A 27,529-nucleotide genomic window follows, 5' to 3' on the forward strand; every position below is an offset into this window, starting at 1 on the left:
CAAGCCAGGCTTCAGCAATATGTGAACCGTGAACTTCCTGATGTTCAAGCTGGTTTTAGAAAAGGCAGAGGAACCAGAGATCAAATTGCCAACATCCGCTGGATCATGGAAAAAGCAAGAGAGTTCCAGAAAAACATCTATTTCTGCTTTATCAACTATGCCAAAGCCTTTGACTGTGTGGATCACAATAAACTGTGGAAAATTCTGAGAGATGGGAATACCAGACCACCTGACCTGCCTCTTGAGAAATTTGTATGCAGGTCAGGAAGCAACAGTTAGAACTGGACATGGAACAACAGACTGGTTCCAAATAGGAAAAGGAGTATGTCAAGGCTGTATATTGTCACCCTGCTTATTTAACTTATATGCAGAGTACATCATGAGAAATGCTGGACTGGAAGAAACAAAAGCTGGAATCAAGATTGCTGGGAGAAATATCAATAACCTCAGATATGCAGATGACACCACCCTTATGGCAGAAAGTGAAGAGGAACAAAAAAGCCTCTTGATGAAAGTGAAAGAGGAGAGTGAAAAAGTTGGCTTAAAGCTCAAGATTCAGAAAACGAAGATCATGGCATCTGGTCCCACCACTTCATGGGAAATAGATGGGGAAACAGTGGAAATGGTGTCAGACTTTATTTTTTTGGTCTCCAAAATCACTGCAGATGGTGACTGCAGCCATGAAATTAAAAGAAGCTTACTCCTTGGAAGGAAAGTTATGTCCAACCTAGATAGCATATTGAAAAGCAGAGACATTACTTTGCCAACAAAGGTCCATCTAGTCAAGGCTATGGTTTTTCCTGTGGTCATGTATGGATGTGAGAGTTGGACTGTGAAGAAGGCTGAGCGCTGAAGAATTGATGCTTTTGAATTGTGGTGTTGGAGAAGACTCTTGAGAGTCCCTTGGACTGCAAGGAGATCCAACCAGTCCATTCTGAAGGAGATCAGCCCTGGGATTTCTTAGGAAGGAATGATGCTAAAGCTGAAACTCCAGTACTTTGGCCACCTCATGCGAAGAGTTGACTCATTGGAAAAGACTCTGATGCTGGGAGGGATTGGGGGCAGGAGGAGAAGGGGACGACAGAGGATGAGACGGCTGGATGGCATCACCGACTCGATGGACGTGAGTCTGAGTGAACTCCGGGAGTTGGTGATGGACAGGGAGGCCTGGCGTGCTGTGATTCATGGGGTCGCAAAGAGTTGGACACGACTGAGCGACTGAACTGAACTGAACTGAACTGAATCTATTTCTTGTTTTTATTGTTTTGAAGTTAAAAACTTTATTTCCATTCTTTTGGTGGTTATTCTTTTGACCACTTAGAATATGTATGGCCCAATATTTTGGTAGTTTGTAGCATGAACTCTGGAGTGAGAATGCTTATGTTAAACTTGCCAGTATGCAACCTCAGGCAAGGTATCTACTCTGATTATGCTTAGTTTTCTTATCTATAAAATGGGGATAAGAATAGAACCAATTTCATAGATTTGTGTGAGTATTAAGTGACTACCTACATGATGAAGCCATTAAAGAGTAGTGTCCATCACACAGACATACTCTATCATATATATATGATATATATATGATAGAGTATATATATACTATATATATACATTCTATGTCTATATGTATAATAAAATATAATAATTATTATAATTATCTATAATTCTAACATCTAAAGTTCTTGAGGTTTTATTTTTAAACTCTTCGCCAATCTTTGATTGTGAACTCATATTTGGAGGATCTTCCTCTGGGAATCCTGAGGCCCTAAATCTAATGGAGTCTTTCCTCCTCCATTATATTTGCCACATGGGATCTACCCCATTCAGTTGTCTCTGTTTTATGTGAGAATCCCAGTTTCAGCTTCCCTGCCTGCAGTGGGTCTGGGGTTAGTTCTGATCTCAGCTTTCATGTAAATCTTTGTCTGAGGGCAACCCAAGACTTTAGTAAGCAATTGTTCCCAGATCTCCCCCATAGTTTCAGCTCATGATTCTGATGGCTTTGCTTTATTTTTACTTTTTTGGCCTTTGAGGATTTCTATTGTTTACTAAGACCCTAAGAAGACATTAACAAGTATATTTTATCAAGGATTTGACACAAGTATAGCAAGAGGGTCCTCAAAACACCTAGGCTCCCTACAGCTGCCAGAAAAGTTCATGGGGCTTACTTCTCTGATTATTTTGAGTGCAGGAACTTATTCATGCTAATATCCTCAGATCCCAGCTTGGAGACCATCTCATTCCTGTGCAGGATTGTGCTCAATTGCTCAGTCATGTCCGACTCTTTGTGGCCCCATGAACTGTAGCCCACCAGGCTCCTCTGCCCATGGAATTTTCCAGGCAAGAATACTGGAGTGGGGTGCCATTTCCTATTCCAGGGGATCTTCCAGACCCAGGGATCGAACCTGCATTTCCTGCATTGGCAGGCCGATCTTTACCACTAGTGCCGCCAGGGAAGCAGGTGATAAATGACTGCTTAAAACTGAATGATAGGGACTTCCCTGGTGGTCCAGTGGTTAAGACTCTGCACTTCTGTGCAGGGGTGTGGGTTTGATCCTGGTGGGGAACTAAGATCTCACATGCCATGTGGCTAAAAAAAAAAGAAAAGAATGGTTAAAAATCACACCTAGAGTTCTTAAGGTAGATGTTAGGACCTAGAGTTGCAATACCTTTTCCCAGCCTCTTGGGGAGCCATGATTCACAGTCAGCCTTGAAAGCCCAGATCCTCTCCCTGCTTGTGGCTGATATCAGGGCAGAGAGGAAGGGGAGGAAGGCAGTGGGACAAGTCCCCTGTGTAGAAAGCACACTTAATGACCCCTGGCTTCCCCAGTCGGTTGTTCACTGTTGCCCCCTGAGTGGGGTGCCCCCACCCATCAGCTCTGGTACCCATGCCTTCTTTTCTTCTACTTTGAAAATCAATCATTTCCCATAGATCTTTTCCTACCCAGGACAAGGAATAAAGATCATAGTTTGGTAGTCTTTAGCTCAACACTTTTCAAGCAGCCCAGTCAGCCTATGTCAAAGACTTCACGCACCAGTTTAATAAACAGTGGCCACAATACGAAACAGTAAGAAACAGTACTTGAGCCAAGAGCAGGACAGCACATTTCCCATTATAAACGGTTTCTTGTTCAGGTGGGCTTGGGGATAGGTGGGGAGGCAGAGGGCTGGCTCAGACCCTCTCCTCCCTCCACTCCAGCCCTTGGTGATCTAGGCTCTTAGAAGAGCGTCTGTTTCCATTCAATAGAGTAGAAAGTTCTTGGCTTAGCAATGCCTTCTGAGACCTCAGTCTTGGAGGCTGGCTTGTTCGGTGGGCTGTGTCTCTCCCTCCTTGGGATGCCGAGAGCATCATGGGCAGCTGAACTGGAGCTGCTGATTTCCTGCGTGCCTGTGAGCTGTGGGGTGACTTACAGGATTGCAGGTCCTTTGCTGCACCTAGAAATGCTGAGAGTGTGGGCAGAGAGGTGTGCCCCAGGGGGCTCTTGGTCTGTGTCTGACTTCTGGGGGATTCCCATGTGGGCAGGGCAGGGGGAAGCAGTTTCCAGCACTTCAAGGGCAGGAGCATCATGGATCAGACTAGAATAAAAGAGACCAACAAATAAACTAGGTAATTTGAAATTGAACAAAATGGTGGCATGCAAAATTAATCTTCCTTTTCTGAAGCTCTTTGCGCCTCTCTCTACTCTCTAGAGCTCAGGAAGTCTTATAAGCCTTTCCATCCTCCTTTTTTTTTTTTAATTGGAGGATAATCGCTTTATAGCATTGTGGTGGTCTCTGCTGCACATTAATGGAATCAGTCATGATTATACATATCACCTCCCTTTTGAGCCTCCCTCCCCCCATCCATTCCACCCCCTAGGTCATCACAAAGCACCAGGCTGAGCTCCCTGTGTTATATAGCAGCTTCCCACTACTTATCTGTTTTACACATGATAGTGTATATATATCAATGCTCCTTTCTCAATTTGTCCCACCCTCTCCTTCTCCAAATGCATCCACAAGTCTGTTCGCTATGTCTATATCTCCATTTCTTCTCTGTAAATAGGTTCATCAGTACTATTTTTTTCTAGATTCCATATATATGCATTAATATCTGATGTTTGTTTTTCTCTTTCTGATCAACTTCACTCTGTATAAAAGGCTCTAGGTTCATCCACCTCACTACAACTGACTCAAATTCATTCCTTTTTATGACTGAGTAATATTTCCATCCTCCTTCTTATCAGAATCTGGTCTCTGGAAAGTGTCTGATAGCTGCATTTGATCAGAGAACAAGAGAATGGTAAAACTGGGTGTGTTCCATACAGTAAGGTATTTGGATTTAATGGGAGTCTCTGATCTAAGGAATTTCAGCTCTTAATGGTGGAATTCCAGGTTGTCACTTGCTGGAAATGAAGACTATTGGGGGTTTAAAGGGGAATCTCAGAGCCATTAAGTCACTAAGGGTGGCTTGGAACCCACAGAGGAGAGGAAGGGAGGGAGGGTACCACAGGGAGGGCAAACACGCTTACCTTCCGGACATTGTAGATCCAGTTGAGATAGGCTGTGACCTTAGTGTATACTCCTGGGGTAGTAGGCCCCCCACAGCCATGGCCCCAGCTCACGATGCCCACCACTTGCCACCAGTCAGAGTGATACATCAGAGGGCCACCACTGTCACCCTGTGAGAGAGGCCAGAACAGAGGCTGCTGGGGAGGGTGGGCAGGGCTGGGGTGGAGAGGTGGGCTTCTCCACCCTCCCCTCACTGCATTGGCCCATCTGGTCCCTGCTCTCCAGCGCCCTCTGCTGTTCTACCTTCACTTCCCCTGCTCATGCTGTTCCTGCAGCCTGGAATGCCCTTCCCTTTCGGGGTGAAAGGGTTTTGTCTGCGGTCAAGCAAGTTGTGGGTGTGCTGTTAGCCCTTTCTTGGAGATCTACAACTCACACTAGCACAGTGAGGGCTCTAAGGGGTCCTGTAGTAAAGAAGCCTGGTTATCTTTGTCTAACTCAGTGTGTGCTGGAGAACGCAATGGCACCCCACTCCAGTACTCTTGCCTGGAGAATCCCATGGACGGAGGAGCCTGGTAGGCTGCAGTCCATGGGGTCGCTAAGAGTCGGACACGACTGAGCGACTTCACTTTCACTTTTCATTTTGATGCATTGGAGAAGGAAATGGCAACCCACTCCAGTGTTCTTGCCTTGAGAATCCCAGGGATGGGGGAGCCTGGTGGGCTGCCGTCTATGGGGTCGCACAGAGTCGGACATGACTGAAGCGACTTAGCAGCAGCAGTGCATGCTAAGTCGCTTCAGCCATGTCCGACTCTATGTGACCATATGGACTGCAGCGCGCCAGGCTTCTCTGTCCGTGGGATTCTCCAAGCAAGAATATTGAAGTGGGTAGCCATTCCCTTCTCCAGGGGATCTTCCCGATCCAGGGATAGAACCCGCACTTCCTGCATTTCAGGCGAATTCTTTACCAACCGAGCCCCCTGGGAAGCCCATCTAACCTAGTAGTTTTCAGATTTATTGAACCATTACAGGGGGGCTTATTTCATGCTAGTCACTGTTCTAGATAACTGGGATCAATTAATGAAAAGAGAAAAGATCCTTGCCCTAAGGGAGCTTAGAATTAAATGGAGAGAGAGAGAGAACAAGCAAACTACAAAATGACATTTTCTTGTACAAAAAATGAGAGAGAGTGAAAAGTTCACTTATTTGGGTGTCCTTCTTACCAGCTCTTATAGCCTCCGGGGTTTCATCCCTCAGAACCCAATAACTCTGTAGCTGAACTGCCTGTGGAGTTATTCACCCCCGCCCCCATTACTGTGAACTCCCTGAGGGAAGACACTGTCCTCAAAGTTCTGCATCTACCTGATATCAAGTCATCAAGAGATGACTAAGAGATGCCTCTTGAGTGAAGGAATTTAATGACTGAGAATGGGGGTGGGAGAAGGGTTTGGGGTTTTAACGAAAATAGTTGAGAAGATCCTCTGGGTGGGGATGTGAGAATATATTCATGGACTGGCCAGTAGGATGCGTGAAGGACAGTGCACTGGGGCTTATCCAGCACGAGATGGGTTTTCTCTAGTGTAGTTCAGCAGCTTGAGGACAGTTGTAGAGAAAACAGACCTGGGGTTCCTGCCTGCTAGGGGCTCATACTGTTTTAAATGATGGGAAGTAAGAGCAGGTGGGGAGGGAAACATCATCTTTGTATGTAAAATATACATTTGAAATCTCTTTGCTTCTATCTGTCTATCCATGCATCCATGCATGCATCCATCCTTATATCTTTTTCCCTCTCCCCCTTCCTCCCTTCATCACACACCTAGTGCCCACCATGTGCAAGCCTTCATGTGGGGGCATTCATCCTCTGAACTTTTTCATCTCTTCAGAGCAGACTTCCCCTATCTCTGTAATTCCCTCATGATCCTTGGAGGCCGCACCTGGCAGGTGTCCACGCCGCCCTCCGGGAGGCCTGCGCACATCATCGTCTTGGTGACCTCCCCCTGGTACGCATCCTCTGCATTGCACCGAGTTCTGTTGATGAGCTGGACGGATCCCTGCTGCAGTATGTCAGACATCTTCCCTGGAGGTTGAAAACACACTTGCATTCCCATTCTTGCCTTCAAATCCCAGCCCAGGACAGTTCTCTGGGTTTCCTGGTACCTTGGTGCTTGGACCTCCAGGATGGGTTTTTCTAAAGGATGGTCCTCCTTCCCATCACTTTTGGGAGCTGCTCACTTAGTCCTGTAATCCTGAGCCTGGCACTTACCTCCGTTCTCTTCTGTAAAGCCCCATCCGATGACCCAGAGTGGGGTGCCTGGAGTGAGCTCCTCATCAGAGAAGGGCAGGCAGATGGGCCTGATTGTGCCTACCAGGAGCAGAGAGGAAGAGGGGACCCAAAGTTCAGGAGAGCCTGGTGGCTAATCCTCTGTTAGGGTTAACACCAGGGTTTCCATAGCACATGTTCCATGGGATGTTAATAGAAGTAGCATGGAAAAAAAAAAAAAGATTCTGTGGTCAAATAAGTTTAGAAAATGTGTTGGACTTCCCTGGTGGTGTAGTGAATGAGAGTCCACCTGCCAATGCAGGAGACATGAGTTTGGTCCCTGGTCCAGGAAGATTCCACATGCCACAGAGCAACTGAGTCCAGGAGACACAACTGCTGAGCCCATGTGCTGCAACTACTGGAGCCGTGTGCCTAGAGCCCTTGCTCTGCAACAGGAGAAGCCATAGTAGTGAGAAGCCCGAGCACCGCGAGGAAGAGTAGCCCCTGCTTGCCACAACTGGAGAAAAGCCTATGCAGCAATCAAGACCCAGCACAGCCAAAAACAAATAAATAATTTTAAATAAAGAAAATGTGAATTAAACACAACAAAACAAATTGCTAAAAAAACCCAAACCCTCTTAATGTCATTAATATACTAACGTGTTCCAGGAAGAGAGCTATGGTATAAAAATATTTTCCAAACTTATTTGAGAAAGGAACCCTCTTGTACCCAAGGGACCCGTGTTCTATGGAACCAACCATTGGAGATGCTGATCTAAATACTACCCAGTGTAAGCCTGAGTCATTGAACAGAGCTGGTCAAAGATGCTATGGGTTGCCTTAACAGTAATGAGTTGCTGTCCCTGGAGGAGAGCAAATGAGCTCAATGACCCTTTGGCAGGGAGATTGTGCAGGCTTTTGCATTGGTTGGGGTGGAGGATGGGCCAGGAGATCTTTTAGGTCCCTCACAACTCCAAGATTGGATGAATCTGTGATTCTCACTTGGGGTGCTCTATGTATAGAAAACAGACATCAGAAGAATCTGGCAGGGGTAAGGTGTCAGCTGAGAGCTCGAGGAGGCCTCATGGCTTTCATGACAATAGGCTGATATACTTGCCAGAAACAATGGGCCAACTGAGATCTTGAGAGTAGTGATGTGCCCAAGGCCACTTAGTGAAAGAGCTAGTGGCGGAATGGGAGTTCTGTCCCCAGGCGCCGGCTCTCACCGGAGAACGTGAGCGGGAGCTGCAGCTTCACGAGGGCAATGTCGTGCTCTCTGGGATATGTGGCGTTAGGCTCAAGGATGAAGATCTTGGCCACAGGCAGGGATGGGAAGCTGCCCAATCTGTCTGAGCCAGCCCTCACCTTCCAGTTGGGCACATCGAGATGCTTCCTGGGGGCAGAGACAGTGAAGTTCAGGTCCGAGTCAAGCGTGAGGAGGTTTTGCTAAAGGCTGGGTCTCCGGGGCCCTGGGGAGTGGGTGCTGCATGTCCCTGCCTTGGCGGGTAATGATGATAAGGGCAGGGGTGCTGGAGAAGGGCCATCTGAGGAATCACCTACTGCAGGTCAGATTCTAAAGGGGATTTGATTCTTCTCCCTGGTGAAACCTGCTGGAAGAAACTTAAAACTGGAGGGCTGGGGAATGGGCTATGCTCAGTGCCTGTGCTCTGGGTCCTGACACTCTAGTGCATTTTACTGGTCTTGTTACTCATGTGATACTTGCATTATGGTCAGTTCTATTGTATACAGTAAGTCCCCTACGTATGAACCTTCAAGTTGAAGACTCTCAAAGATGTGAATGTGTGTTTGCATCTCCAATCATGTAAGTTAGTTAATGTGCCTGGCGCTATTTGTAAAAGTTGGGTACCTAGGCTAACTTGGTTGAAGTTAATGAACAAATTGGACTTACAAACATATTCTTGGAATGGAACACATTCATATGTAGGGAATTTACTGTACTTTTCTTCTTCCTGACACCAGACACAGCTGAGTGCACAGGGGAAATATAGCTTTTATCAGATTCTCCAAAAAAGTTAAAAATCACTGGCCTACACGGTGTGCTCCTCTGAGGCACTTCTGGCGTCTGCTGCACGAAGGCACGTGGTACCTAGTAGGTACTCATAGATGGTGAATGAATGAACAGATGGATGAATGAAGGTGAAGAGGACCTGGAATGGTCCTTCTCCAGAGGTATGGGCAGGCCTGTCTCTGCTGGCTGGTAACAGAATACTTTTTTCTGTTTTAACTTCTGGATATAATGAAGGAGTGGCATGGACCTGGGATTTGGAACCACTTCTTGAAAGACTAGCAGAAAGGGAGAGAGTTCTCAAGCCTCCCTTGGAGTCCTCAGAGGCGGATGGGAAGTGCTTTTGTGCAGTGAGTGATGTAGGGGAGAGTGAGGACACGGGGTCTTTGCTGGCTTCCCCCCCGAAAGGGAAGGGCCTGGTGACTGGTACCAGTCAGGCCTGGTGACTGGTACCCTCTGCTAAGACCCCCCAAGGCCTAACAAAGGATGTCATGTCCAGTGTCTCATTAGGCAGCCACACCCTTCTTTAGGGGGAAGGGAAGGGCTGGAGGGCATCAGACAACAGATTGGAGACAGAGGATCCAGGTGCTCAGGTTCCTCTGCAGCTCTGACCCCAGGAGCTCCCCGAATGCGCCTTACCAGAAGCAGTGGGCAGCCGTGAGGATCCAGTGTGGGTCTAGGATGCTCCCTCCACAGATGTGTTGTTTGTCATACTGGATGCTGACCTGCCAAGGCCAAGAATCCACAGAGGCCTCCTTCCCACCCACCACCCGAGGGGCCTTCACACTCTGTCCGCAGGCTGGACTCAGAGGGAAGGAGGAAGAAAAGAAGGAGTCAGGCTCTTGGGGACTGGGGTTGTCCCCCTTAGAGCCCCCAGCCAGCCTATCCTGAGCAGGGTCCTTAGGACTGGAAACAGGGGTGGGGGTAGAGAACCAGGCCAATTTTGAATTATTCACCAGGAGACGCTGAGTATCCCAGACTCCCCCAATCTCTGTCTCCTGTTTTTAGCTTCGGATGGAGTTTATACTGGGAATATAGATGTGTCCATTGTGCTGGAATTCATGACCTTGAAGCTAAACGTGGACCCAGAATTATGAAAGTCCTGCCCAGGGGGTGTCCCCAGCTGCTCCCACTGAGTAACAGTGAACAGACGCCCACAGGCTGCTTCGGGATTAGAGAGTGGGAAGAAAGTTCCAGAAATGGATCTTCCCATCCTAAACACACCTTTCTCCAAGTCCCTTCCCCCTGCTCAGAGAGTCTCCCGATTTGACATCCTGTTCCCTCTTTCACATCCCACTCTCCTGGCTCTCACGTCTGACTTGTGAACTCTTGTAAAAAATCTCCAGTTCCACCTCTCCGCCCTGTTCCCAGCCTCTCCAATCCTTCTGGCAGTCACTGCCACAGTGATGGTTCTAAGGGGGAAAGGCCACCACCCTCTCTGGGTTTGTGCCTGGAAGGGGCTTGTGAAACACTTTCTAATTCCAAACACTGCTTTCTACACATCCCTCACTCCCTCACTCAAAGCTCCTTAGCATCCCTCTCTGTCTGTAGGGGAAGAGTTTAAACTCCTGCTCCTGGCAGCCTCCTGATAGAAAATTGCTGTCTAGCCAAATCGATCTGCTGGTAGCTCCCTGAAAAGTCTTTCTGTTTTTGCTCCAGGAAGTCCCTGTCCCTGAGATGCTGTCTCCTCTCATGTTCATCTAAATCACTGTTCATTCGGCTGGGAAGAGAGCACTGGCCAAGACAGAGAGACAGACCTGGTTCCTGCCCTCTTAGAGCCTACAGTTCATTCTGTGATGTTTAGCCTGAGAATCTTCTCCACGTTGCCTGATCCCTGGGGATTTCCCTCTCCTGGCATTTTCACAGCATGCCTGGATGTTAGCCAGCTTTCCTTGTTGTCATTGTTCAGTCTTGTCTTCTCAATGAGACTGAAGCCTCCTGTAGGGAGGATCTGTGGCTTAAGCCTCGTTCTGACTTCAGTGCTGCTTAGCTCAGCACATCAGGTGCTCAGATCCCATCAGTAACTTGAGATCACATGAGAATGGGTAAAAGTCTTAACATCCAACAGGGATGCATCAGTCAGTTCAGTTGCTCAGTCATGTCCGACTCTCTGCGACCCCATGGACTGCAGCACGCCAGGCTTCCCTGTCCATCACCAACTCCCAGAACTTGCTCAAACTCATGTCCATCGAGTCAGTGATGCCATCCAGCCATCTCATCCTCTGTCATCCCCTTCTCCTCCTGCCTTCAATCTTTCCCAGCATCAGGGTCTTTTCCAATGAGTCGGTTCTTCACATCAGGTGGCCAAAGTGTTGAGTTTCACCTTCAGCATCAGCCCTTCCAATGAATATTCAGGACTGATTTCCTTTAGGATTGACTGGTTGGATCTCCTTGCAGTCCAAGGGACTCCCAAGAGTCTTCTCCAACAACACAGTTCAAAAGCACCAATTCTTCGGCACTCAGCTTTCTTCATAGTCCAACTCTCACATCCATACATGACTACTGGAAAAACCATAGCTTTGACTAGATGGACCTTTGTTGGTAAAGTAATGTCTCTGCTTTTTAACATGCTGTCTAGGTTGGTCATAGCTTTTCTTCTAAGGAGCAAGCATCTTCCAATTTCATGGCTGCAGTCACCATCTGCAGTGATTTTGGAGCCCAAGAAAATAAAGTCTGTCACTGTTACTATTGTTTCCCCATCTATTTGCCACGAAGTGATGGGACCAGACGCCATAATTTTGGTTTTTTGAAGGTTGAGATTTAAGTCAGCTTTTTCACTCCCCTCTTTCACTTTCATCAAAAGGCTCTTCAGTTCCTCTTCACTTTCTGCCATAAGGGTGGTGTCATCTGCGTATCTGAGGTGATTGATATTTCTCCTGGCAATCTTGATTCCAGCTTGTGCTTCATCCAGCCCAGCGTTTCTCATGATGTACTCTGCATAGAAGTTAAATAAGAAGGGTGACAATATACAGCCTTGAATTACTCCTTTCCCAGTTTGGAACCAGTCCGTTGTTCCATGCACACACACTACTAAGCTGCAGGGATGCATCCTCACTGCTCAACTGCAAAGGCAGCGAGGATGACCTTCCTCCTCTCAGGCGATCCAGTTTCTGGCCATCTGCCAGGCTCAGCCTGGTTCTCCCACGAGGCTGGTGGGATGAGTGGGACCTCAGAGCTTGTTTTTCCTTCTGATCTTCTCTCAGAACTAGGGGCTCTCCCAGGATTCTGTTGGGCTGTTGGACTAAAGGGCTTCTTGGGAAGATGAACTTCCGAGAGATCAAGTGAATTACCCAAGGTCACACTGGAAGCCAGTGGGACAGGTGCTGTCCAGATCTCCTGATGTCCCCCCTGCCCTCCCGGCCCCATGCCATCACTCTGGAGCATGTTAGTCAGGACTACTGGTCAGTTTGGCACTTCCTCCATGTGGCCTCACACCTCTCCCTTTGGTCAGCCATTAGCTCCTGAGGACAGAGGCCAATTCTCTTGCTTGTCTGGTATCTTCTACTTCCAGCTAGCATCTGACAGTGATGACGCATCTTAACTGTTCCATGAATCTTTGCTAAACGGAATGAGCAGATGAGATTACGTGGGCCCTGGCCAGGGGTGAGAGCGGGTAGAGGCTCTGGTTTTCCTACTCTCTCTTGGATCTCTGCCCACAACAAGTGTGGAGATATGGGTGGGCAGTGGGAGGGAGTTCTTAACATCAACTACTTGAAGGAGTGTTCACCTACAAGCCCAAGGTCCAGGGAGTAATGTCTGGACAGAATAGAGTGACACTTGGAGTCTGAGTGATTTAAGAATGAGGATGAAGGTCTTCTTTCCTGCTTATTGCTGGCCCAGGACCCAAACCCTCAGAGATGGGGCGTACTCACCAAGGCACTGCAGGGAAACCAGGGAACCTGAGAGACAGGGGCTGGAAAGGAGACACAGGCATCCTGTGGCTTTTGCTTGTCTTTTGGCTGGGGGGCAGGGACTCGGGTCTCCTGGCACTATTGACTCCAGTCCCCTCCCAGCACCCGGGAAATATGAAGCCTTGCTGGGTGGGGGCTGTACAGACACCGTGCTGTGCTGTACTTAGCTGTTCAATCGTGTCTGACTCTGACCCCATGGTCTATAGCCTTCCAGCCTCCTCTGTCCATCAGATTCTCCAGGCAAGAACACTGAGGTGGGTTGCCATGCCCTCCTCCAGGGGATCTTCCCAACCTAGGGATCGAACACAAGTCTCCTGCATTGCAGGTGGATTCTTTACTGTCTGAGCCACCAGAGAAGCCCAAGAATACTGGAGTGGGTAGCCTATCCTTTCTCCATGGGATTTTCCCAACCCAGGAAACTCACCAGGGTCTCCTGCCTTGCAGGTGGATTCTTTACCAGTTGAGCCACCAGGGAAGCCCCATATAGACACCGTACTTCCACCCAATTCAGTGCGACTGAATGCAGTTGGATTCCACACCCCTACTGATAAGCATCTGCTATGTGCTGGGCCCTGCCTGAGTCACAGCCCACCCTGGGGCTCTTGGCAGCCTGAGATGGAAGAGAGCAGAGGCTGGACCAGTGTCTGCGGCACTGCAGGTTCTTCAAACAGAAGAGGAATGGGATTTTAGTGAAACTCCAGGCAAACAATCATTCTGCTCCTAGTCCTCTCCTTTTCAAGATTTACTCTTTGATGAATAAGCAGCTCTCAGCAACCTCCCTGCGTCCTAAGGAGACATCATTCTCTCTGTGGGGTGACAGTGTTCCTGTAGATGCCGGGCTCTGGCACGGGTGGTGGGCATGAGAACAGGACAGCGGCCATACAGCTGCTCCCCTGGAGAGTTAGAAATGCAGAGGGGGGTACTACTCTGGCCTGGGTGAGTGGCAGGAAGGACAAAGTGGCCTTTGGAATCCTGCCTCTGGGGCTCAAAGAGAGCATAAGGCCATAGGAAACCAATTTGGTTTTCTTCTTTGACTGACGAAAGGCCGCCAGCGTGTGGACAGCACACTTTGTCCAGCTGCCCCTTGTATTAAGCCAAAGAGTCAACACAGAAAACCGCTCAGAAATGTGATGCTCTAGCTTTTGATATCGGACTGTCTGCCTGGCCAGGAGTTCTTGTTGTCTGGCTTATGTTCCCCTTGCTGCATCCGTTCGGGGCAGTCTGGCTGCAATCCCAACGACAGCGAGCGTGGCTGAGCTTTCTGGGCCAGAGGCGTCCTCTCACTTACCCACTTGAGTTTTGCACCTGAAGCTCCTGCAGGTTCTCTGTGACTTTGACAATGTCCAGATCTTGGGCTGGGCCAACGTCCACAGCTCTGAAGGTGGGTTTGCTGCTAGTGTTGGGAGGGAAAGGGAAAGAGCGAGAGATGTGAGCTGAGGCAGGAGCTCAGACCAAGATGGTGGGAGTAGCCCCTACTCCCAGGAGAGGGGGCAGCGGAGGGTGCTGGGTGGGGTGTGGCAGGGGAGTGGAGGTGGTAAGCGAGGGTAGTGCCTGCTTTGCTAGAGGACAAGGGATGTTTCTTGACATCCAGGACTCAGCCCTGAGCACAGCGCTGATGTGGACTTGCTTTCTTGGGCAGGGAAGACTGGTTCAGAGCCCAGAGCTCTGAAGAAATCCTATGGACGCTCTTTTGTAACTCCCAGCTCTGTCCTTATTCCAAATGTCCCAGCTGTTTCTCCTGGTTCACAAGGAGGCAGAGGAAACAAGTTAGCACCCATCCCTACCTTGGAGGGAACTAGATGTGGACATTTGGTTCTCCAAACGAGGCATCTGGTCTGAACGTGGTAGTGGGGTACATTTATGGTCCCTTTGAAGGTGGGACAGGCCAAGATCAGGCTTCACGTGCATTCAGACAAACATCTCTCTCATTTGGATCACTATCTCTCTTTCTCTCCACAAATCCATGTTTGTTTTCTTTCAGACCTTGAGTATAAGTCTTCCCTCCTCCAAGAAGTCTTCCCTGATTAATCTCATCTTTCTGATTGTTGCTGTACTGAATGTACCTCTTTTCCATCTCCTCTGTCCTTGCCTATCCTTTATACCAGTCATGCTAGCGTAAGCTCTGTATGCAGGTTTGGGTCAACCCAAGACACTGGCTGACTGGCACACTCTCACATGCCCACCCAGGAATCTGGCACTACTTGGATGACCCAGCCATGGCACCTGAAAGGCTGAAGTCTAGCAGTGCTGGGTTTTGTGCTGAGAGCCCTCAAGCCTGAGATTCTTGTCCTGGCTCTGACACTAGCTTGATTTGTGACCCTTGGCAGGTCACATTTTCTCTCTGGGTCTCTCTAAGCCTCAGTTTCCCCCTCTATTAATGATGGGTAGACCAGATGATCTTCAGAGTCCTTCCCATCTTGAGGCATCTAGAGTTTTGTGGTCCTGGGACAAGAAGGCCCTCCTAGCCAGGGAAATCTGAGATACAAAAAGAAGGATCATGGTGGAAGTGGACATTCCCAGGAGAGTTAGCCTCTATTCACCAGTTACATCATGATGAATAATTCTGATCAGCTTTGATCTTGCAGAGCCCAAGAGCTAGATGGCTTGATGCCTTAAAGAGCTTAGAAGGACAGAAAATCTAGGAGCCTTTTACCTTAAGAACCCCTGGAGACATCCTGGTTTCATAATCAGGCTGCAGCCTGCTCTGCTAGTACAGCTGACACTGCAGTTGGCTGGCCTGCAGTAGGAGGGGGGTGCTGCAGCCAGGAGGCCAGGCTGGGGTTGCTGTTGGGGGAGGGGTGAGGCAGGGGCAGGGCTTGCCTTCCTAGCTCTCCTTGGAAATGAAGGGGGCAGGGTGTCCTTTCCGGAGGGTACTGCAAGTTGCACACTGTGGAGGGCAGAGAGCAGGAGAAACCTGACAACCAGAGAGCAGAAGGCGCAAATAGTTCTGATGGATCGGTGATGTCTGTCTAGAGTACTTACTGAAAAATGAGCTTGAGGCTGCTCTAGGATTTGATGGAAGAGGATTCTGTGATTGACTGATGGACTATGTCTGCCTAGGATGTATCATTTACACCTAGTCTCTGGGTCCAGTTTCTTAGAATCCTAAAATTTGGGGCCTGCCAGGAAGAGATTACCCCCTGTGCAGCTGAATGCATGGGTCCTTTTCTATCCTCTCCAGTTAGGCTCTGAGTGATCAACTGTCTCCCCTCTCCTCCCTTTATAGATGAAACCTCCACAAAAGAGAGAATTACGCAACCTAGAAACAGATATAATTCTGACACCCAGGAATTAGGGGGTCTTGGGCACACATTCCAGCCCTCTTGCTCCCAGCTACTATCCGATCAAGTTATTCACCTTCTTTGAACCTACTTATAGAACAGATAGAATAATAACTACCATTTTGGTTTTTGCCAAGATCAAATGAATATAAATATGCAATGTTAATTACCCTTCTTAAAACTGTATATTTTTTCATCCACTAAAGATTTAAAACTGCCTTTGAAATTTGCTGAGAGCTGAGATTGCTCATGAAACCCCAGTGAGATCAGGTTCATTTAAACTAAATTTTAACCAATAGGACTTTGAATAAATAAATAAGATTTTTTTTGTATTCTGGGGCAGGGATGGCAGCTTGCCAAACCAAGAAGAAATGAGGGTTGAGGAGTAAAGGAAAGGAGGGGATTATAAGGAGCCTGAACTGTGTGTGGGGGTGGGGATAGGGGTGAGGGGGGATGGGGGGGCAGATATTCTTTTTTCTTTTTTTTTCTTTTGGGGGCAGATATTCTCTCTCTCATAACCATCCTATGAGGTTGGCATTGCTTCTCCCATTAATTCTTTTTTTAAATTAATTAATTAATTTGTCTGTAGGCTTCCCAGGTGGCTCAGTGGTAAAACAATCTGCCTGCCAATGCAGGAGACATGGGTTCGATCCCTGAGTTGGGAATATCCCCTGGAGGAGGAAATGGCAACCCACTCCAGAGTTCTTGCCTAGGAAATCCCATGGACAAAGGAGCCTGGTGGGCTATCCATGGGGGTCACAAAAGGGTCGGACATGACTGAGCCACTAAACAACAACCAGGTCTCAGCTGTGGCACGCAGGATCTTCAGTCTTCATTATGGCATGCAGGGTCTAGTTCACCCACGAGAGGTCAGACCTGGGCCTTTGCATTGGGAGCACAGAATCTTAGCCACTGGACCACCAAGGAAGCCTCACCACCTCCCCCCACCACACACACACATCTCCATTAACTCTTCAACAAACTGAGCCTTACAAGATTTAACTTCATGCTGCTTGTAAGGAAAAGTGTTTCAAAAGCAGTTGTCTGACTCCAATACCTACAATTTTTAGGAAAGAGACAGGAAGGAGGAAGGAAAGAGGGAAAGGGGAAAAGAGGAGGGAAGGAAGAGAGGGAGAGAGGTCATGGGGTGAGGTGACAGCCACCGGACCTTGGGCTGGGTACCTGTCATAGCCCATCTGCCGACAGGCGGTCTTGGCCAGAGCTTCTGTGAAGCTGTCGAAACAGGCGGAGGCCCAGTTCTTCGTGGCGGGGTTCAGCACCTGCAGGGTGGATCGGTCCCTGGAGAGGCGGACTGGGAGGGAAGGAACCCGGGTCAGCTCAGGGCAGGGGCTCATCTGGCTCATCTCCCAAAGAATTTATCATGTGACCAGCCCAAACTGGTGGTCCAAACCCTCCTGGGAACCGGGGAGCCTCACAGAACACCAAACCTTTCCACCTCAAGAGGAGTTCCTCCTTTTGGCTTTGCCTGATTGAGTCTCATTCTGACAGGAGCTAGGGTGACCAGGAGAAGGCAATGGCACCCCACTCCAGTACTCTTGCCTGGAAAATCCCATGGATGGAGGAGCCTGGTAGGCTGAAGTCCATGGGGTCGCTGAGGGTTGGACATGACTGAGAGACTTCACTTTCACTTTTCACTTGCATGCATTGGAGAAGGAAATGGCAACCCACTCCAGTGTTCTTGCCTGGAGAATCCCAGGGATGGGGAGCCTGATGGGCTGCCGTCTATGGGGTCGCACAGAGTCAGACACGACTGAAGCGACTTAGCAGCAGCAGCAGCAGGGTGACCAGATGTCCTGGGAATAATCTCCATTTTGACTTTTGCCCTGGCATAATTATTAATAGCTCCCCTTCCACTTTTGGGCTTCCCCTGTAGCTCAGCTGGTAAATAATCTGTGCAATGTGGGAGACCTGGGTTCAATCCCTGAGTTGGGAAGGTCCCCTGGAGAAGGGAAAGGCTATCCACTCCAGTATTCTGGCTTGGAGAATTTCCTGGACTGTGTAGTCCATAGGGTCACAAAGAATTGGACAAAACTGAGTGACTTTCACTTTTTAGATGTATTTGCATATATGTATTTGATGGTTGTATTATAAGGCCTTCCTACCCGTGGTTCACACAAGTTCTCTTGTCTGGGAAAACTTCTCAAAGAGGAACCTTGCTCTTTTTTCCATGTAAGGTCAGAGAGGGGTAGGCGAGTGAGAATTGCTATTGGCAGTAGGGTGGCAAGGCTCACAGGCATTTGATTTCTGATTAAAAAAAGGGTCAAATACACAGGATGTCACTCAGCCTTGCCCTATAAAAGCCCCCATCACCCATGCCCTGGGCTGTCTTTTCTTTGCAGAGCCCAAGTACTAGGGTGGATCAAGCTGGAGTAACCCAATCCAAGGAAGAACATGGGTTTTTATGTAAAAACCATCCTTTGAAGGACCTAGCTCAGTCTTGTTCCATAACATGTTACAATAAACACTTCTATAATGAATAGCCACCCCTGGTGGCTCAGATGGTAAATAAACTATCTGTAATTCAAGAGACTGGGTTCGATCCCTGGGTCAGGAAGATCCCCTGGAGAAGGAAATGGCAACCCACTCCAGTATTCTTGCCTGGAGAATCCCATGGACAGGGGAGCCTGGGGGACCACAGTCCATGGGGTTGCAAAGAGTAGACACGATTGAGCAACTAAGCACACACGCAAAATAAATAGAAGAATCAATAGCTGGCTAGTGGCCATACGGTCTCTTTGCAGTCCTCTTGAAATAATAGGTGTCAGAGAAAAAAGGGAACTCCCCAAGGTCATTCAATTCAGCGTCCAGGTGCAGCAGGAATGGGGCAGGCTCAGTTACAACTCCCTGTCCCCTCTGGTCCACATTTGTTCATCAAAATGTACTGAGTGTTTGCTACATGTTAAGTATTGGGGATCCAGTAGATAAGACATGATCCTGTTTTTAAGACTCTTACAATAGGGAAGGAAGCTGACTTGTCAGGTAGCAGATGCTATGCAGTGGACCTGAGCCAACTTCCTGCTCTGTCCACTCCCCTGGCCCCTTGGCCCCTGGACTCACCTGCCACTGGAGGTCCGTCGGGGAGTTTCTTGACGCAGTACTTCTCATCCTCCCCCGAGGCACAGTCCTGGTGGCCATCACACACCTGCTCCCTTGGGATGAAGAGGAGGGGCTGCCCACAGAAGAAGAAGTAACTGTCCAGAATCACCTTGACTGGAAGGCAAGGGCAGGGAAGGGCAGAGAGGGCTGATGGTCAGGCAGGCAGCCCAGGGGTAGGAGAGGCTGTGTTTACCTGAAAACCTGCTGGGCCTGGAGACAGGCAGATATGGGTTCCAGGCCCACTTCTGCCACTTAATTACTGGTGTCCTCAGTCTTCTCATCTGTAAAGTGTTGATAATAACACCAGTCCCCAGAGTCTATCAAGATCATGTGTGAGGAGCAACTCAGAAATAGCCCCCACTCGCTTCTCAACCCCAAGTATTGGCCAGGGCCTCTGTGGATGGAGGAGATAGCACTGGGCCCGGAGTCTGAAGACTTGAGTACTGGCTCTCCCACCTCCTGGGTGACTTTAGACCAATCGCTGCCCTTTCTGGGCCCGGAGTCTGAAGACCTAAGCACTGGCTCTGCCACCTCCTGGGTGACTTTAGACCAATCGCTGCCCTTTCTGGGCCTGGAGTCTGAAGACCTGAGCACTGGCTCTGCCACCTCCTGGGTGACTTTAGACCAATCGCTGCCCTTTCTGGGCCTGGAGTCTGAAGACCTGAGCACTGGCTCTGCCACCTCCTGGGTGACTTTAGACCAGTCGCTGCCCTTTCTGGGCCCGGAGTCTGAAGACCTGAGCACTGGCTCTGCCACCTCCTGGGTGACTTTAGACCAGTCGCTGCCCTTTCTGGGCCTGGAGTCTGAAGACCTGAGCACTGGCTCTGCCACCTCCTGGGTGACTTTAGACCAATCCCTTGCCCTTTCTGGGCTTCACAGGGTTGTGGAGAATGAACACGTAGTGGGCTGGTGGTTGTGAAAGTGTCTCTTTGCTATCAAGCGCAGTTCTAGGACAAGGTGCTTTTACCTGGGGTTGAAAGAGGCTGGCATTTTGCTTGCTTTGTCTTCTGCCTCCTGCCTTCAGAGTCTATTGCTCCTTCTCTGTCTTGGATGATGGGAAGGAGTCTGGTGTTTTTAAGTCCTCAGGAAACAGATATTTCAATACTTTTCCAAACTCTCCCAGCTCCTCCTGTCTAACCGAACTCTCCTTTGGCCTGAAGCTCCCCTGGGCAGCCTAGCATCAACCTTGAGTGGCCCTCAGAGTGATGGAAACAAGTGTCATGATGGGGCTGCTTATCACTGCTAACAGCTTTCCAGGCATTGTCACCCGGAGTCCTGACAATAACTTCAGGAGGTAGGTGCTATCATTAACTCATGTTACAAACAATGATATGAAAGTTTAGAGAGTTAGGGTTTACTTCCCAAGCCACATGCAGTTAGGTGGAGCCAGGATTTCAATTAGTCCGTCCAGCTCCAAAGCTCTTTGCTGCTTCTCCCAGCCTTCCCTACAGGAGCTTAAAATGTGACTTCTTGGTCCTGATGCTCCTGCTTTGAGAAGTAAGGGAAAAGGAGCAGATCAGCTATTTCCTCAACTTTCAGGGTTTGGTTCATGGTCAGGAGCCAGGGTCAGAAAGGGTCAGTCCTGCCTCCTGGGGGAAGCCAGGATACAGTGTCACCAGTTGAGTCCCCAGAAACCAAATGTTGGAGCCCAGCCCAGGAAGGAAGTTCAGGTTACTGCTTCTAGTTGCAGAACCTGGGGGCCCCGGGCTGGAAGTCACTCAGGACCTTCTGGGACAAGGAAAGCCTGACTCTAAATCATGTATTAGTACCTGCCCTGGCTCACCCTGAACCTGGCCCTGACTGCTCTCTCCACTATGGCGGGGCACATGGTCAGAGAAGGTAAGCTCATCTTACTATTAGTTTGAGCCAAACAGGCTTAGGACAACAAATCTGCTGATGCCCACCACCACTCTTGGGTCAGCCAAGGTCTAAAGGGTTTGGGTTTATCTGCATCTCATGTCCCCGTGGGCACCCAGGATGGGTGATGTTTATGTTTTGGATCTGCATTTCCACCGCCATGAGGTGGAAATGGACGTGCTCATTTGGGGGCCTGATTGTCTGTCCAGGCCCCTCAACTGCCATATCCCCTTTCTCTGCCTCAGTGCCCAAGTGGAGACGGAGGGGTTGGATCAGATGAGCTCTGAGTGTCCTCCGATGAGGCGGAGGCCGCGCCAGGCTCCTGGAAAGCCGTCCTGGCCTGGTGAGCAAACACATGCCCTTGGCCTCAGCCCTACATACGCATGATGACTTCCACTTTTGCACAGCCTAGTTTTTAATCCAAGTACTTTACACACATTACCTCATTGGTTCTCTGATATCCCTCTGATGAAGATAGGGTATTTTACAGGCGAGGCAACTGAGGTTAAGAGAGGTTGGGAGACTTACTCAAGGTCACATAGCACCAAGAAGGGACAGCACCGGGATCCCCATCCCAGGTGTCTTGAGTTCTAGTCAGGTCCTCTTGGCCCTACTTCCTGGGTGAAATCTGTGGTCAGTACCCTGCTTGGCTATGGTGGGGGGTGGAGGTGAGGGCTCAGTCGTAGGATGGGGTGTGGGGGAGGCTGAGAGGGACAGGCTCTGGGAATCAGGGCTTGCTTGATTCTCTCATCTTTTGCCTGCTTGGATCACACTGGGTCTTAGGCTCCAGCCATGGTGAAACCAAAGCTCAAGATGGGGTGAGGTGCTACCCTCCTGGGCATCTTCCCTAATGCCTCTTCCTTCTTCCCCTCCTCACAAGCAGACATGCTCTGCTTCTCCAGCCCCAGAGCTGCCAGAATTCACTCAGCTCTCAGTCTGCAGACCTGGAAAGGAGGAGGCTGGGGGCGCGGCTGCTGCGCAAATTGCCTGAGTAGGTTTGTAACTGGTGCAAACTGTGCTTTCCTGGCAGAAGGAATCATCGGGGACAGAATCCATCTGGGATAGACGGGGGAGGAGTTCATCTCCCCTCCACTCCAAGAGGAAGACTTCGTTCAAAGCAGGGGTGGATTCAAAGCTATATGCACATCTCCTCCCCTCGACTCTGCTGGGGTGGGAGGGGTAAGGATGGGTAGCGCTGGGAGGTGAGGGCAGGGGAGGGGTGGGTGGGAGCTACCCCTTGCTGGGGTGAGGTTGGACACCGGGTGGGGGCTGGGACTTACTGAGGACGGCCACCACAATGATGGTTGCCAGGATCAGCACTGCTGCAATGATCGGGATCCCTACTTTTTTGAAGATCTCCAACGGGGTGCGGGATTTGCGCAGGGGGGTGACATCTGTAGGGGGAGAGAAAGAGCAGTCAGCTCTCAGAGGCTGCCCCTGCCAAGGGCTACAGCCTCCCCACCCTCTGGCCCTGGGAAAACTTTGGGTACAGTTTTGTTTGGTGCTGGGGTTATTCCTGCAGACTAGGCTCAGCTTCCTCAGCGCGTGGACCCCCACCTCCTTTCACTTTCCCGGGCTTGTCCATCTTTCCTGGTGCTCCTCCCGCCGTGGCACCTGTCCTAGGATGTTTTACTCTGTCCAGTCTGACCTGCGTCTGCCCCAGGAGAGGCCCGTCCCCTTTCCCTTTACTATCACGTGACCTCTTTCCTGGGCTTCCCGAGTGGCGCTAGTGGTAACGAACCTGCCTGTCAACGCAGGAGACGTTAAGAGACAGGATCCGATCCCTGGGTTGGGAAGATTCCCTGGAGAAGGGCATGGCAACCCACTCCAGTATTCTTGCCTGGAGAATCCCATGGTCAGAGGAGCCTGGCAGGCTAGTCCACAGGGTTGTTAAGAGTCGGACACGACTGAGCACGTGTGCAGGCACCCTCTTTCCCGGGTTAACTTTTGACCAGACTTTGAGCTCCAGGTGTGCAGGGGCTGCCAGCACAGTACGTGCTTGTCCAGTCCAGTGTGCTTCATAGCTCAGTCGTGTCTGAGTCTTTGTGATCCTATGGACTGTAGCCCTCCAGGCTCCTCTGTCCATGGGATTCTCCAGGCAAGAATACCGAGTAGGTTGCCATGCCCTCCTGCAGGGGATCTTCCTGACCCAGGGATTGAACCTGCATCTATTATTGTCTCCTGCACTGGCAGGCGGATTCTTTACCACTAATGCCGCCTGGCAACAGAGTAGGTTATTAATAATGTTAGTGGGTGTTGTTTTTCAAGTTCCAGCAGTGAGTGTTCAAAACTATCCTCTTTCCTGGGGCCGTGGACATGGAGACATTTTGCTCCTTCATTCATGTGCAATTTCTTCATTGAGCACTTACCTCTGGGGATACAAGGTTGGCTGGTTTTCCCAGACGTACTTACTGGGAATTCTTTGATGAGTTCCCTTGTCCAGGGCCCAGAGTCTCTGCCTCCCTGATGTTCTCATGGAGAACATCATCATGAAGGGAAGGGTTTTCTTGGTTTATTGTCTATAAAGTTTACTGTTTATAAAGTTAACCAACCCTCTGACCTGTGAACAGCGTCCCTGCCTGCCTCAGTTCCTTCAGCCTGTCCAGCCATCTGCTGCTAGACAGAGCTTCCTAATACTTTGCTTTCATCCTGTCATGTCCCTGCTCCGGAACCCACAAGGGCTCCCCACGACTTCCATAACTGGACCACACTCTTCTCTGGGCTTTCAAACCCAGTGTAATTTGGCCTCCTTCTCCCAGTCAGATGGATTCCCACTGCTAGTCCTCACCAGCCCCGGTTCCACACGAACAGATTCACTCCCTGGTCCTTGCACAACCTGTAATCACTCTTAACTTCAGGATTGTCACTTGGCACTGATTTCTCCCTCCCGGGCTCCCTTAATTGTTTTCTCGTTTGGCAGTTCCCAGGCTTACTCAGGTGATGGAGCGCTTGTACGTCTGGTGTTCTTTGGGGATACCAGGGAATACTGATATGTTAAATCGCAAAGTAGAAACTTGGCATCATTTTACCTGCTGAAGATTGTATTGTTTGTGATCTTTATTAACCCATGACCCTGAAATAATAAGCTGTCAAAGTAAGTGGGTTTGGTCATTTCCTTATGAACCTGTCATATTAATATTTGTTCTCTGTTCTCTGCTCACTTTTTTTTTTTTTTTTGCTGATCCAGGCTATCAGACATAGGTATCAAAAATTTAAGGAAATGGAACGAAAGGAAAAAAATCCCTCTATATTTGGGAAGACTTTATCTATTAACTCCTTTTTTCTGCTGTAAGTCAGGCAAATACTGCTATTTTCATTTTATATGCTGTTTTTTGCTTTTATTTTTTACAATTTAATTAAACAAATTTTTGGCATGTGGGATCTTAGTTCCCGGACCAGGGATCAAACTGGCATCCTCTGCAGTGGAAGTTTGGAGATTTAGCCACTGGACCACCAGGGAAGTCCCTCCCATTTTCTGTTTTACTAGTGAAAGCACTTTTGTTCAGGCTGTTCCTCGGCAGCATGGTCAGACTGTAAACTTCACGAGGGCAGGGACATTAGCTCTTGTATTTATGCTGTAGCTCAACGTCCAGTCCAGGGCCTGGCCCATGCAGGCTCTCATAGTATTGTTGAAGGAATGAGAGAATGAGGAACTGAATGAGTGAATTAGAGAGTCACTGCCACTAGGGTTTTAGGTTTGTTGATCCTATTTCTCCAGAGACTGTGCCTCTTTCTTATACTTATAGAACGAATCCTGGAGATTACACTCGCTCAATAAATGTTTGTTGAATGATGGATGGGTGTCTCCCGTAGCATTTACCACTTGGAGGTGGTGGTGAGGGTCCTGCAAGAGGGGTTTAGTATCTACTTGGTAACTGATTGAGGCCGAGGTAGACAAATGAAAGCTAGACCTGAGCTTACCGAGGCTGTTCAGGGGTCGATTGATCTCAGGATCCTGTAATTGAAGGAAAAATAGTGAGTTAAGTGAGGGAGCCTTTTAAGCTGGGGCTCTGAACTGAGGGAAGGGCTTTTATCTACATTCTCTTTTCCCTGTTAAGTCTAAGTTGGAGGTCTCCATGATATCTAAATAATTGGTTCAAAATATATAAATCAGTTATGCATTCAAATGACCTGGTACAGCAGATTTACTAGTTGTAGCTACTAGTTATCAATTATTAGAAGCAACTGGCTGCTGGGCTATTGTGTGTTTTACTGAGTTTCTAAGATGATTTTGCTTTCTTTTATGTTTTTGTCCATCATTTGTCTACTTTTATGGATGATATAATTCTTTAGAAACTTGAACAAACACTTCACAAAAGGAGATGCTTCGATGGCCAATTAAGTGCCAAAAGATGCTTGATATCATCATTCATCAGCCTAATGTAAATTATTATTATTATTTTTACCATGCCACACGGCTTGTGGGATCTTAGTTCTCTGACCGGAAGTTGAACCTAGGCCTTCAGCAGTGAAAGTGTGGAGTCCTAACCACTGGACCACCAGGGAATTCCAGGCCAAAGTAAATTCAAACCACAATGAGCCATGTCTACACAGACACCAGAGTGGCTAAAATTAAAAAGCCTGACAATAACAAGTGTTGATGAGAATGTGGAGCAGTTGGAAATCTCAGACACTGCTGCTGTGAGTGTAAATTGGTATAAATATTTTGGAAAAACGTTTAGCTGAGTTTACTAAAACTAAACAAATGACTCTTCTCTGATTCTATGACCAAGAATTAGGGCCAAGAGAAATGAGTACATCTGTTCAGCAAAACACCTGTATAGAAGTCTTCCTACTATATCCAAAAGTCAATCACTGGTGGAATAGATATGTAAATTGTGGTGTATTCATATAATGGAATATAATTCAGCAGTAGACAAGAATCAGATCAGATAAAATCAGTTGCTCAGTCGCGTCCAACTCTTTGCGTCCCCATGAATCGCAGCACTCCAGGCCTCCCTGTCCATCACCAACTCCTGGAGTTCACTGAGACTCACATCCATCGAGTCAGTGATGCTATCCAGCCATCTCATCCTCAGTCGTCCCCTTCTCCTCTTGCCCCCAATCCCTCCCAGCATCAGAGTCTTTTCCAATGAGTCAACTCTTCGCATGAGGTGGCCAAAGTACTGGAGTTTCAGCACTAGTGCAAATGCAATGACACATGGAGTAATCTCAAAGACATAATAATAATAAAAAAGAAACTATAGACACGAATATCATTTCATATATATGACCAAAAGGTAAAGGTAATCCATGGTGATAGAAATCATAACAGTGATTATAATGAGGGTTATTGGAAGGAGCACAATGGAGCCTTTTGGAATGTTGGAAAACTGGATCTTGATCTAAGCATTGATTACATGGGGGTATATTGTTGTTCAGCCGCTAAGTTGTGTCCAACTCTTTTGCAGCCCCATGGACTGTAGCCTGTCAGGCTCTCTGTCCATGGGATTTCACAGGCAAGAATACTGGAGTGGGTTGCCAGTTCCTTTTCCAGGGCATCTTTCTGACCCAGAGATTGAACCTGAGTCTCTTGCATAGCAGGCAAATTCTTTACCACTGAGCCCCTATGGGTAAAAATTCATTGAGTTGTACATTTTAGATTTGAGTAATTTACTGAACATATATTATACTCAACAGAATAGACAGAAAAAAAAAAAGCAACCAGGACACTAAAGTATTTCTTCAAGTGTAGTCTTGTCAACACACATACAAAAATATATACACAATGACTCTCATGCCAAGTACTTGCACCCTTTCCTGCAATGCAGAGGTTAGGGGAGGGTGCTGCCTAAGTTCATGCTTTCCTGCCACTTGTGAACTCTCTTTTCTTTCTTCCTTTTCCTTGTCTAGCACATGACCGGGAGCCCCTGGGCAGGGCGAGGTCTAGGTCTCCACCCCGGGGCTCACCTGCCCACTGGCTGAGGTCACAGCCATTCCAGAGCAGGTGGGGAAGCTGCAGGTCCCTGGACATTTCCAGCTGGAATTTCCTGAGTCCCATTGGGGATTGAGAGGGACTCTTCTAATGCCTGGAGGGGAGGGTGGTGATCTAGATTATAAATTGTGGGGTCCCTGGGAGCTACCTGCTCTCATGGCAGACAACAGTCACTGGGAGAAGGAGCTTCTTCCTTTCTTCCTCAACTCTGTGGTCTGCTCTGGGGACGTGCCTGGCTTTGCCCTATGGGGGCACTAGGCCATGGGTAGCTGGGGGATGCAGCAGAGATGGCCAAGGCTCTGCAGGGACCAAGTTGGAACATGGGCTCTGCCTCCTATTAACTGTGAGCCTTTGGGCAAGATACTTAACCTCTCTGAGCTTTAGGCGTCCCCTCGGCAGAGCGGGGAAAATGACACCTGCATCATAGTGCTGCCGTGAAATATCTAGTGGGAAGCGCCTGGTTCACAAAGCAGCTTCCTTCCGGGCCCTTCCTCCCTGTGCCCCCAGACGCTTGGCCCAGGACTCTACCCCAGGAACTCTCCAGTCAGGCGATCTCTATTTCTTATTGCCTTTGCCTTCGGTGCTTTGCATCTGGCTTGTACCTAGTAGAGGCCCAGTAAATGACAGCTAGAATTCTGGGCTCTGTACTGTAGCTCC

The 27,529-nt window shown here is 48.7% G+C and overlaps 1 protein-coding gene across 2 annotated transcripts in view; it reads right to left on the minus strand.

Annotated features, from left to right (window-relative positions):
* Positions 1-3,015: 3,015 nt before the first annotated feature.
* Positions 3,016-27,529, minus strand: part of TMPRSS4 (transmembrane serine protease 4) — a 39,981-nt gene continuing 15,467 nt past the window's right edge. Inside the window, exons 2-13 of one of the 2 annotated variants that reach the window (XM_027563614.1) lie at positions 24,859-24,892; positions 22,218-22,331; positions 19,042-19,194; positions 17,146-17,275; positions 13,971-14,072; positions 12,644-12,684; positions 9,411-9,570; positions 7,972-8,138; positions 6,749-6,847; positions 6,420-6,562; positions 4,509-4,658; positions 3,016-3,573 (exon numbers count right to left, since the gene is read on the minus strand). In XM_027563614.1, coding sequence (XP_027419415.1) covers positions 3,562-3,573; positions 4,509-4,658; positions 6,420-6,562; positions 6,749-6,847; positions 7,972-8,138; positions 9,411-9,570; positions 12,644-12,684; positions 13,971-14,072; positions 17,146-17,275; positions 19,042-19,194; positions 22,218-22,331; positions 24,859-24,892 — 1,305 coding nt within the window. In that variant the 3' untranslated portion in view covers positions 3,016-3,561. Of the gene's footprint in view, positions 3,574-4,508; positions 4,659-6,419; positions 6,563-6,748; positions 6,848-7,971; positions 8,139-9,410; positions 9,571-12,643; positions 12,685-13,970; positions 14,076-17,145; positions 17,276-19,041; positions 19,195-22,217; positions 22,332-24,858; positions 24,893-27,529 lie in introns of both variants that reach the window. The other variant, XM_027563613.1, reaches the window with a different exon arrangement.

This window comes from Bos indicus x Bos taurus, chromosome 15 (assembly GCF_003369695.1).
Source record: "Bos indicus x Bos taurus breed Angus x Brahman F1 hybrid chromosome 15, Bos_hybrid_MaternalHap_v2.0, whole genome shotgun sequence".
Lineage (NCBI taxonomy): Eukaryota > Metazoa > Chordata > Mammalia > Artiodactyla > Bovidae > Bos > Bos indicus x Bos taurus.